The sequence below is a fragment of the Coenobita brevimanus genome, chromosome 61 (genome assembly GCF_032717465.1).
Source record: "Coenobita brevimanus isolate Jiangsu-jjx chromosome 61, ASM3271746v2, whole genome shotgun sequence".
Classification (NCBI taxonomy): domain Eukaryota; kingdom Metazoa; phylum Arthropoda; class Malacostraca; order Decapoda; family Coenobitidae; genus Coenobita; species Coenobita brevimanus.
Genome location: NC_137014.1, coordinates 40,035,409 through 40,048,410, shown reverse-complemented (window position 1 = coordinate 40,048,410; position 13,002 = coordinate 40,035,409). Strand labels below are relative to the sequence as shown.

General features: G+C 42.5%; 1 protein-coding gene across 1 annotated transcript in view; it reads left to right on the top strand.

The window, feature by feature from the left end:
• Window positions 1–13,002, top strand: part of LOC145403772 (uncharacterized) — a 71,803-nt gene that overhangs the window by 15,222 nt on the left and 43,579 nt on the right. Inside the window, exon 7 of the mRNA XM_080275450.1 lies at window positions 11,861–12,012. Within this exon, the coding sequence (XP_080131576.1) occupies window positions 11,861–12,012 (152 nt within the window). The remainder of the gene's footprint in view (window positions 1–11,860; window positions 12,013–13,002) is intronic.

Sequence of the window (13,002 nt, the reverse complement as noted above, 5' to 3'; positions counted from 1 at the left end):
GAGCCTCCTAGGGCCACGGGAGAACGACCTTTTGAGAGACTTTATTGGTCGTTCTCGCCGCCTGGCTGGAAGGGTCGTCGCCATTAAAGGGTTTATGTGAACTATATAATCGAGCTGCTCAAGGCTATCTCAGTGTGCAACATTACAATCACCGCCAGACTCTTTACTTTTTAATGGCTAGTTTTCTTTATTAATTCTCTCAGGCTTCTATGACTCTCTGTGCTGAACAAAATCGTCTGAATCCCTTTCCATCTCTCACCTATACAAAATCGCCTTAAGTACATTTCCATATTAGCTCTCAGCTGGACCAAATCGTCTGAATCCCTCTCCATATTGACTCTCTCAGCTGAATAAAATCGTCCAAGTACCTCTCCACATTGACTCTCTCAGTCGCATAAAAATCGTCTGAGTACCTCTCCATATTAACTCTCTCAAGTTCCTATAACTCACGCTCAGCTGAACAAAATCGCCTGAATACCTTTCCATATAAGTCTTTCCTCTTATGACTCACTCTCAGTTGAACAGAATCGTCTAAGCACCCTTCCATATTGACTCCCTCAGGCTCCTATGGCTCACTCAGCTCAACAAAATCGTCTAAGTGCCTCTTCCCATTATCTTTCTGGCTGCCATAACTCACTCTCATCTACATAAAATCGTCTGGCATTAACTGGAGGAAAACACTATACTCTTTTTGCTTTACCTTAGCCTAAACTTGTCATCCCCTCATTATTAACGCTGAGTTGTAGCAATAAATTAGCACTAGAATATGGCGCTCATAACGAGGACGCGGTATGGAGAGGATGTAGAGTCTTAGTATTGTCATTTTCTGCCACTGAGCTGTGTGAACTAAGCTGCAAAAGGACGACAATCTGGGCCAAGTTAAGGTGAAAGAAGTATATCCTCTCGATCTAAAACCCTATAGGCTACAGGCAGTTTAAGCGCCTCATCCCACTAGATCACCAGGAATATGGATTTGAGTCCCCTAAAATGCACACACACACACACACACACACACACACACACACACACACACACACACACACACACACACACACACACACACACACACACACACACACCGAACAAGGGCCAGATGAAGTGTGGTTAGAATGGGCGATCACATGACAAACGAGGTGTGAGGAGGGGACCACAAATAGCAGTTAACACCTAGATTACCTGATAGATTTCTGTATATCTTATTTTTGCTACTTGTCACGTAGTTTTATTCAGTATGTGTGTGTGTGTGTGTGTGTGTGTGTGTGTGTGTGTGTGTGTGTGTGTGTGTGTGTGTGTGTGTGTGTGTGTGAGAGAGAGAGAGAGAGAGAGAGGGGGGGGGTCGCTTTCTCTCGCTCACGGGCGGAGTCTACTGAAGCGTGTAGCATAGTATACGGAATATAAAATAATATACGCTAGGCTCAAAGACCGAAAAGTGGCGCTGTGGGTATTTTTTACTAACCAAGCATGAAGCGAAAATTCCCACACTAACTGATCCTGACCCAGCCTGACCTAGTTTTGCCTTTCCATCGTTAGTTAAAAAGACCACAACGCGTTCTGACATTTTTTTTAGTCGTGGAGCACAGTCTGTTCATGATCTGCCTGTCTATTTGTCTCTCTGCCTGTCTATCTATCTATCTATATATCTATCAATCAGTCTATCTATCTATCCATCTATCTATGTGTCCATTTCTATCTGTCCATTCATCCATTCATCTATCTGTCTGTCTATCTGTCTGTCTATCTACCTCTGACTGTCTGTTTATCTATCTATCTATCTATCTATCCATCTATCCATCTATCCATCCATCATTCAATCTAGCTATATTGATCTATCTATCCACAGTATACGGTATATTCAGTATCCCACAATCATAAAGGCGAGTGTTGCGTATAGCTGATGTAATGAGGAGGATATGCAGGTGTGTGTGTGTGTGTGTGTGTGTGTGTGTGTGTGTGTGTGTGTGTGTGTGTAGTTATTCCATTAACATACAGTACTATGCTACACCCTCCCCTCTGCACCATAATACCACCCATCTGCCTCACCATCCTGCCTCACCCCACATATTTACCGCTAGGACCACGCTGTTTGCCTCACCCTTGCCTCCTGACTCGCTCTTGCATCACCACCACTTCTGCCTCATCCCCTCACTGTCCCTCCACCTACCTTAGCACTATCCTTGCCTCAAAGTTTCCTCCTTCCTCACAACCTTCTTGCCTCACCCCCTCCCTTGCTTCATCATCCTCTTAACTCACTCCTGCCTCACTACCATCTTGCCTCACCCCTGCCTCAGTACCGTCTTGGATCACTTCTGCCTTACCTCTGCCTCCTCACCCTCTTTCCTTAATTTTGTCTCACTTCCCTCTTGCCGCACTGCCTCACCACTCTCCCTGCCTCACTCCGGACCCTACTTGCACCCAGTTCCCTAGAGCCAGGATACTCATTAACCCTGCCTAACCTCTGCCTCTCCCTTGTGTTTCCTCATACTCAGCCACCTTCTGCTTCACTGCTAATCCCTGCTTAACCTCTACCTCTCCCCTGTCTTTCCTTATACCCTGCCACCTTCTGTCTCACTACCAGTCCCTGCCTATCCTGTGCCTCTCCTTTGTCTTTCCATATACTCTGCCACCTTCTGCCTCACTCTCAAACCCTGCTAAGCCTCTGCCTATCCCTTGCCTTTCCTTATACCCTGCCAGCTTCTACCTTACTCAGCGCCACCAGAGGTTAGAGACAGTCTCCTTCTGTTGTATCAATAAAGTAGCATCATTTTACGTTTTATTTTCTGTTAATGGAAGACGGTTTCATTCAGCTTAAGTGGGATTTTCTGTGATATATGGGTACTGTCACTCATAATTACCAATATATTACTCTACTTGAAACGTACGTACAATTATCGGTCTGGGCCAGTTTAGCAAAACGCTGGTGTCTTCTTTTTTTTTTTTTTTTCCTTTGCCATTATTGCAGGCTCAGATTGATCAGGATGCAAGCAAAATGGGCTGCAGGAAACAGACCACTTCATCCGGACGGTCTCATAGATTTTATTTTTATTTTATTTTTTATCTTTTTTTTTTTTTCTTTTCTTTTTACTGTCCATACTGCTGACTTCTGATTATTGCTGTCTTGTTTTCATTTCCGGACTCTACCCATTCACTTTAGTATGAAGAAATATCGTTGGAAAGATGCTATAGCTCTTTCGCATTAACATGACCCAGATTTTTTCCCTTGTGTCAGTTCGCATAGCCAAGTGGCTGAAAAAGACAATAGGCCTGCTACTGTTCTGCATCCTTTACACAGCACATCTTCGTGGCTGCGTTGTATTCTAATATTATTCTTTTGTTACAACTCAGCATTCAAGATGGAGAGGCGGCAGTTTTATGCCAAGTTAGAGTAAATGGGGTATAGTAGCAAATACAAAAGGTTAGTGATAGCAAAGCAATTCCTAAAAAAAAAAATAGTCTCTTCGTATTTAATAGATGATTGCAATATTGATGTAACCCTGACTTCCTGTGCGGGCATGGGATTAGCAGCAGATTGGAAAATGATTCACTTACCCTCTTAACTAACGCCTCGATTATGTGTTTCTGTAGTTTAATCTTGCCGTCCCCAAGCGATTAATTTTCAGTTCATGAGGTAAGCCTGGTGGTAGTGAGTGGATTAAAGATGGCTACATTTTACCTCTCCATTTGGAACAGGTTTTTCTGAAATGAATAAAATCGTCAAACGTTAGATGGAATAGATAAGCGTTTCAATCCAGTTATTAAAGTTATCATGGCACTGTCGGTAGCGCCCCCTCACTTCCAGCGCACTATGGCATTAGCAGCAAAGTGGCCCATGATTCACTTATCCTCTTAAATACCTGAGAGCCGATGCCATTCCGTCCTGCACGGGGTTACCTTTTACACTTGTATCTCATACCCTTAATTACCTCCACCAATTAAGTTTGAAGGATGCTATTGATTGATCCGTGTCTGTTTGTCTGCGTGGCTGTTTGTGTTGATAATATCTAAAAGAGTTGTCACAAGTGGACAGCGGGTCAAGGGGGAGTTTATTACATTTTGAGGTGGCTCTCGGATCGCGAAATAGAATTGAACTATAGATTTTATTGGCGTTGACGGAGGCATGCGCATTATGAATGCTTTTTAACTGCCTTTGTAACAGCGTAGTTCCCCATCCTTTGGTGAATATGTGAAAAAAAAATGATGATGATGATGATGATGATTAGTGCTTTTTAAAAATGCAGTGTTTTGTTCATTGGTCAGTTATGAGAGAATATCGTAGGAAAAAGATTAAAAAAAAAAAAAAAGCTGGTTTAATGAACTGCGGGGCAGTTGGATAATTATTCTGGTATATTCTTTATCATTTGTGCCTTGCGTATGATAACATCCTGTGTATATTTTCTTGCTACGGTCAGACGATTTCACTCAACTTAGGAGACCCCTCGTACCCGTAACCCCATCAAGATGGTGATTTTTTGTTTACTCTTGCTACTTTCAGACGATTTTTTTCTCCTCAGGATAAATTTTCGAAGTGGAGGGGTTAAATACAGTCTCCATTAATTTCTGCACTATGTATTTTCTCTCCTCATATATTAAAATCGCCTGAATATAGCAAAAATACACCATAAAACCACGTCCTCTGATTGAAAGGATAAAAAAATTGCTCGGAGGGCCTTTTGAAATAGAGCACAGTTACATTTATTTTTTATTGATATTTTCGTGAAGTTAATACTGCTTGATTGATAGGGAGTGTTCCATGGCCTACACAGCACCGGGACAGTTCAGTGCAGCAGTCTACAAAATTTCAATAAATTTCCTGACACTAAGCTTCAAGTATGAAAATCCAGTTCTATAATCATTACTATAAACCTTAGCTATATTCGAAGGTGCTTTTAAGCCACTAAAATATATACATGAAAATTTGACGGTAGTTTCGGCACAAAATTCTAACTACAAAAAATAGAACTTTTTTTTTTTTTTTTTTAGTTCACCAAATTCTAAAACCGAATGCATATAAACTTCGAGGGGGGTCGTTTATCATCGTGCCAAAATGTAAAATATTTAACTTTTGGTGTCTGACTCGAACACACACACACACACACACACACACACACACACACACACACACACACACACACACACTCTCGCTTCACCACCTTTCTCCTTTAACCCTCACAGGACTCCCAGCCACTATAAACTTCGACACAGCAGTGACCCATTACTTTAAAAACACAGCCATCAGGTAAAAGCACAACCAAAGGAAAAAAAAAAAACAGCTAATAGAAGTAAAACACACAGTCGATAAAATACAGCTAGTAAAATACAGACAAAAAATTATAGCCAGCACAGGTAAAAACAAAACAAGAAAAAGCCTACAAAACACATCCAATAAAACAGAGCCAACAGAGCTGCAAAAACACAGCCAACAGAGGCATAAACACAGCCAAATCACCACCAGCAGACGCGATGAAAGAGCCAACAGAGATAAAACACAGGCACCTAAAGCAAGAACAAAGCTACTGTTGTTGTTGTTCTGTCCCGAGGTTCATCTGGACGTAAAATAAGTGAACCAGAGACTCTCCATCATCCTCATTTAGCGACATAGGGAAGAAAGTTGAGAGACATTTATATAACTGGGCAGGGGAGCCGATCAGTCATATCGGTGCCACCACGTTAAGACCTCCCTCGCCAGGACCAAAAATATGGTCAAGAGTAAATGCGCAACTAACAATGGCAAAGACAGAGGTAAAACTGAAAAAAACAGCCAACAGAGGTAAATTTCCTCGCAACACAGAACCTTCATCGTATATTCTCTGTTCCTGTCTTCACTTGAGCATAGATGACAGAGACAAGATGTACAAAAACACAGCCAGCAATATGCAGCAAATACAAAGCAAACACATAAAAACACAGCCAACAAAATACAGCAAACAGATATACAACCAATAGGAATGAAAAAAATGTAGCCAGCAAATACACAAACCAACATACATAAAAACACAGGCGACAAAATACTGGGAACAAATACACAGCCAACAGAATATAAAACAGCCCACGAAATACAGCAAAATATACACAGCCATCAAACATAAATACACAGCCAAGATATACAGCAAGCAAATACACTGCCAGCATAAATAATAACACTGGCCACTTGTGTTTTGATTTCACAGTGGCGCCAATCGTTCAAATGGAAGAATAATACACACATATGTATATTGTGTTTATGGAGGAGGTACAACAGGTATGAATAGAGACGGATGTTGTGTTTAGAAATATTTATCTTTTATGTTCCTTCTTTCTCTGTACCTGAAGAAGCTCGGAGTTGGGTCGAGAATATTTTATCCTTAAACACAGTGTCTAGGTTGATTTTTTTATGCAGTCTTCGTAACACAGGCGACGAAATAGTCATAGAAACAGTCAACATAGCATAGTCAGCAGAGGTAAAAACACAGCCATGATCCATGCAACCACCTGGCCAAGATATACCCAGAGATCAGAGGTGAGGGACGGGTTAAGGACAGTGAACAGAAAAAGAGGAGGCCAAAGAACAGCCAGCATAAAAGACCCAACAAAGACAAAACTATAACCTGTGTAACCTCCCAGCCAAGCAGTATACAGAGACCATTGAAAAATATTAAAAAACACAGCAAGCAGAAAATAAAACAGATAAAACAGAGCAAACAGAGACTATAACAGTGAAAACATGGGTAACAGAGATATACACAGCCAACAAAACACAGTTAACAAAGGTAACAACAAAGTCACAATCCCTTTAACTAGCCAGCCCAATTGAACACAAAAACAGCAGAGGTAAAAGCAATTAAAATCACAGCCTACAGAGGTAAAAACAGAGAGAAAAACACAACCTCCACATGTAAGCAAGGGCGAAAAACAAAGCCAGTAAAATGAAAGCACGTAAAAACACAGCCAGTAGAGGTATACCCATAGTCAACGTAACACAGCCAACAAAACACGGTCAACATAACACAGCCAAGGTAACACAGCCAACACAGGTAAAAAAGCAGAACCACAATCCCCATAACTAGGCCGGGCAGCTGTACACAGAGCTCCCTCGGCTCCACAATTCTCCTGCCTCCGTTCTGCCTTTATCATTTTGCAGTGCCGTAGAGAACAGTAGTACAACAGAGGAGACTAATGCAGCTGTACCCTTCCCTCACTTTGTAACACCTTTATGGCACTCTTTGTAACATTCTTTGGTCCATAGAATTAGCCAATTCAGTCCGATGACGCAGTTTTATATTCTCCCTATCTGCAGACGGTTTTTCTTCCAAATTCAGGGGGTCTGTATTAGTCCTGAAGTTAAGTCTATAGCTAAGCCGTCCGGTTCGAAAAATCTCTTGTATTCTGAATCAAATCATTTGGATATAAAGATATTTTTAAAAAGTCATTAGACTGAGGGGATTAAGACAAAGGTGTGAACAACCCGCAATTTTTTTAAGTATATAACTTTTAGAGCAGATGATGATGATGATGATGATGATAATGATGATGATGATGATGATGATGATGATGATGATGATGATGATGATGATGATGATGGAACGTCTGACCTTTCGCTATCGTTGTTGACTACCTTTTATTATGTGGAAGTTAGGCTGGCTACATCTCACAATTAAACAGCAGGTGTTACGTAAATGACAGTCAAGGAGGGGTTTTAATAAGTAATAATTCTCTTCTCGTTAAATAAGGATGCTTCTTTACACCTGTTCCTAAGCGACTTGTTTTGCATATTACATCGTACCGTCCATCTCCGTGTTACATAAATCATTCGAATATCCCCATACTCTACATAACTAACGTACAGGACATTAACCATCCATATTCAAAGCTAAATCGCTAAGGAAAAGGTGCTTGGGATCCTTCTTACCCTACGAGAATTTGGGCTTGAAAGTGGTTGGATTTAAGATTAAGTTTTCCTGTTCATGGTCTTGGCCTTGTTTAGTCTTTTGTTTTATTTTGTTTTGTTTTGTGTTTTAGCTAAAGAAAAGTGTTTAGAGATAAGAGTGAAAATGCAGGTATGGTGATGAAGAGGATAGTCAAGGGAGCTAATGTATATTAAAGACTGGTACTTCTTGCATTAGGGTCGGTGGGGTGAAGGACGAGATTTACCTTCTTCCCTTGGTTAAATAGCAAAAAAAAAAAAAAAAAAAAAAAAAAAAATGTTGTGCTTGAGGGTTTGGTGAAGATAGCTGGAACACATTCACTACGAGAGGCGCGTCGGTGGTGCTGGATAAAAATGGTTGATTAAAAGAGAGAGAGTGAGAGAGAGAGAGAGAGAGAGAGAGAGAGAGAGAGAGAGTGAGAGAGAGTGAGGGGGTAGGCATTCCAACTAAAAGAGTTAAAATATTTCACAACGGTGGCCAGAGGTACATGAATGGTGAGAGTCGGAAGTGCAGGGGAGACAGTTACAGGAGACCACACCAGACCACACCAGACCAGCCCCCTCACGTTACAAGGCATTACAGCAGTGGTCTGGGTGTACACGCCACGGACGGAGGGGAGGGGGAGAGGGAAACAAGAGGCGGGGCAGAGGAAAATGTATCACTTAGCCTAGTCCTCGACCATGACCTCGTTTGACATTACTTATCTTCCTCCAGACAAGTTTCTTCAGCTTAATTTGACCTGGAGGGGTTAAATATACCTTCTACAATTCGCTAACGGAAGAGCCTCCTAAGGTAAAGAAAAAGATTTTGTAGATAAAAATATACAAAGAACAACATTTTAGTAAAGGAACATGATGGTGATTTATTACGCTATTCAGCTGGGCTAGTTAACAGAGAACACAGAAATTACAAAGCCACTACACTATCCCACCACTCACTAGTTAATATATGTATGTATGTATATATGTATGTATGTATGTATGTAATTACAGTTCCCATATTCTGTTTGTTGGTGGCATGTTCCTACGAGGCGGGGTAAAGGGAGATATATCAATTGTGTTCATTGATGTGATGACGTTTAGTGTTCTCGTTATTGACTAGCCACACTATTAACTTAGGAGACAAGTTAGGTAGACAGTTTACAATTATTATCTCAGTATTACAAGGAGCCTCTTTTTTTCCCTTTAATTTTGTAGTCCTCGTTGTGAAAAGTCAAGGTAGCGAAGGTGGCTAAATGATCGTCGTAGTGAAGGGATTAGGGGAATAATTTTGGCGCCTATGCAGTGTGGGCGGGTATACCAGAACACACCAGAACACGCCAGTTACAGCGGCACTCCACCAGTCCAACACCCTCCCGTTACAAGACATTACAGCCTTGTCCCGCTTATATAAAGCTTGTCGTCAGGGGGATGGGGCAAGGGGAGACTGACATTGTGCTTATTCTGGTCGAGGATGTCTTTTATTTTTATTTGGTTTTATTTTATTTTACTTTTTTTAAATTAAGAAATAAGAGTATGTCATTTTGCCTCTTCCATGAGATCGCTTCTGTTATTTTCCATTATTGTTATATATAAATGTTCAACCCATCCGAATCAGGGAAAGAGGTCATGATGATGATGATGATAATGATGATGATGATGATGATGATGATGATGATGATGTTGATGGATGTTACTAAAAGACACGTTTATTTAGCTTAGAAAACGGGCTTCAAAACATCTTTCGTTGACCTTTCCACTTCTAGACGGCCATCCCAAGCAAATAAATAAATAAATAAGGTTCTCGTAATGATGGGGTTAAAGAGCGGTCATTGTACTGTAAGGGCTAATTATGTAAACTAAGCATGGAGGTCAATTACAGGAGAATACAGCACCGTCCCGTTACAAGGAATTAAAGCAGTGTTGGGGTTGTACATGGGGAGCAGGGGGAGGAGGAGGAGGAGGAAAGGAGGGAAAGAAGGGAGGAAGGGAAGGAGGAGGTGGAGAGAGAGGAAGGAGTAAAGGAAGGAAGGGATGGAAAGAGAGAAAAGAGGAGGGACAGTGGGAAAGAAAGGAGGAGGGGAAGGAGAAATAGGAGGGGGAGAATGGACGAGAGGAGGGAGGGGATGGAGGAAGAGAAAGGAGGAGTGGAAGGAAGGGATGGAGGGAGTGAAACAGGGAGGAAGGGAAGGGGGGGATGGAGGGAGAGAAAGGAGGAAGAGAAGGGGAGGATGTAGAGAAAGATAGGAAGGTGGATGCAGGGAGACAAAGGAAGAGATGGAGGGAGAGAAAAGTGTAGAGGAAGGAGGGGATGGAGGGAGAGAAAGGAGGAAGGTAAGGAAATAGGGGAGAGAGAGGCGTCGAAGTAATGGAAGACATACAATTGTTCCTGTACAATCCCATGATTCCTTTATTCTTGCTAATGACGGGTATATCATTCAGCATAATAAGGATCTCTCGTAGTGACGGAATTAACCTCTTCAATCTGAGGACATTTTTGTTTTTTTCCTAGGTTCAGAGTATGTTATTGAACTTTTAGGAGACTTTCTGAACTGCTGAGTTTAGAGGTAGCTTTTATTTACCCGAGAGAGAGAGAGAGAGAGAGAGAGAGAGAGAGAGAGAGAGAGAGAGAGAGAGAGAGAGAGAGAGAGAGAGAGAGAGAGAGAGAGAGAGAGAGAGAGAGAATACACAATATATGGAAAATCGAAAGTAATAAATGGAAGAAAAAGAAAAGAACGTAGAAATGTCAGGAGTGAGAAACATGTGAGGTGAAAGTAACTGAATGAAAAGAAAAAACATCAAGATTCATTTTTTATTTATCTTTTTTTTTCTTTGCTAATGGTCGAGGAGGCGAAGCGTGTAGATAGATAAATATACAGTAGATAGATAAATATCCAGACAAGCTTACAGATAGATTCACACAGTTAGATGAAAATGAAGAAATAGATATTTGACGTTAAAATCGTGTGTGTGTGTGTGTGTGTGTAATTCACCGGGTCGGTCAGGATCACTTGATGGTCGTGATCGTCAGCTTTTACCCTCCCGGAAGGGAGCTGAGAGCTCATATAGTCCGATCTAAGGGCAAGGCTGTGACCTTCACACACGCACACACCCGTCCCCTTGCTCCAGGGAGACAGTAACCACCCACTTCGTCAGTGAAACTTTTCGCAACCTGAGCGAGGCGCGAACTCCCGTCCACCAGTTGGCAAGCGAGAACGTTACCACTGCGCCGGCGAGCGGTGTGTGTGTGTGTGTGTGTGTGTGTGTGTGTGTGTGTGTGTGTGTGTGTGTGTGTGTGTGTGTGTGTGTGTGTGTGTGTGGTTTTGAGTATAGATTTGGTAGTCCATTCCCTGATGCTCAGGTGTTCTCGTACATCCCAATATCCTTCACATGTTACCACTTGTGGGAGGCGGTGGCTCAATTGGACGAGAGATGGTCTGCAGTTCTATCGGACTCAGGTTCAAATCCCGGATGGGGCAGGGAACAGTTTAAGGATCTGAATTTCTTAAAATCAGACTTTACTGATCTACCAGAAAACCCGCCGACATGTCGTAAAAATACCTCCGCTAATACCAATAAACCAGTCCTGTATGAGACAGCCCTAGCAAGTATTCAATATGGACGGTGAGTGTTAGCGCCGAAGTGGTGACATGTAGAGGTGTATGGTGTGTAGGAGGACTACTGGGCCTTGGAAGCAGGCTGTGAAGCCTATGCCCAGAGTCGGACAGAAAAAAAAAAAAAACGGTGCTCATACCCATCGACTACTTTAAGTATATCCTAGGGCTGTCTCATTGAAGATTGTTGTGGTGGTATTATTTTTTTTTTATTTAATACGTCAGTGGGTCCAGTGGAAAATCAATGAAATTCAAAATTTCATACTTGTTCCTGGCTCCACTTGTGGATCGAACGTGCGTCTTTTTTTTTTTTTTTTTTGGGGGGGGGAGCTGACTACATCCCTGACCACTTGACCACCATGTTTTCCAGACGTCCCCGAGGCCAGGCTAGTGGTGGAGGGAGGCGAGGGGGGCTACGAGGCCGAGGACGGAGGCTACGTGGCTAAGGAAGGAAGCGACCTCACCTTTCACTGCTCCGTAACTTCCCATCCCCCAGCCTACAACGTCACATGGCTCCACAACGTAGGTATTTTTTTTTATACATGGAGAAGGAAGCAAAACCAGAAGCCCATAAGATTTTCCCCCCAAGAAAGAGCAAAAACATGATAAGAGAGAGCTCATTTCTTCACCTCTTAGTTAACTTTCTTTAACTTTCCTTTCCTTGATTCTTCCTCTCTTCCCCTACCTCTGTCTGCCTCTCTTTTCCCTTAACTCTCTCCATCTCCCCCTTCCCCAATCTCTCTTCCTCTAACTTCTCCATTTTTCCCTCCCTTCCAACTCCTTCTTTTCCCCAAATTCTCTCCACCTTTCCCTCCCCTCCATCTACCTCTTTCCCCTAACTTGCTCCACCTCTTCCTCCTCTCTGTCTACCTTTCTTCACTTCTAACTCTCTCCATCTTTAACTTCTCTCCATCTACCTGTTTTTCCCCTAACTCTCTGCTACTTCCCCTCCCCTGCACCTACCTCTGTTTCCCCTAAATCATCTTCCCCTTCTCTGTTTCTACCTCTTTTCCCTTCCTTTATTCCACTGGCACCTTGCCGTCCATATAGTCTAAGTAACTCTTCGCTTCCACTCTCACCCTGCATCTTTATCTCCCTCTCTCCCCATCCTTTATCTCTCTGCTCCCTCTTTTTCGCCCCATAGATAATGTTCGAATTCTCGCTCTATCTGAAAATCTTGTCCCCTACGTCTGCATGCTCTGTGTAACTCTTCCTCCCCAGGGGCGTTTTGGTGGGGGAGGGTGGTTGGTGGTGTCTCTCTCCCCAAAGCCATTTCTTTCTCCCCCTTGTCTTTGCGTTTCTATCTCCCTCCTTTATCGCACAGGGACCGAAACGTCTGTGTGATCTGTGTTATTATTCCTGTGGCCATTTCTTTCACCGTTCAGTTTCCTCTCTCTCTCTCTCTCTCTCTCTCTCTCTCTCTCTCTCTCTCTCTCTCTCTCTCTCTCTCTCTCTCTCTCTCTCTCTCTCTCTCTCTCTCTCTCTCTCTCTCTCTCTCACTGCAGCGTCTGA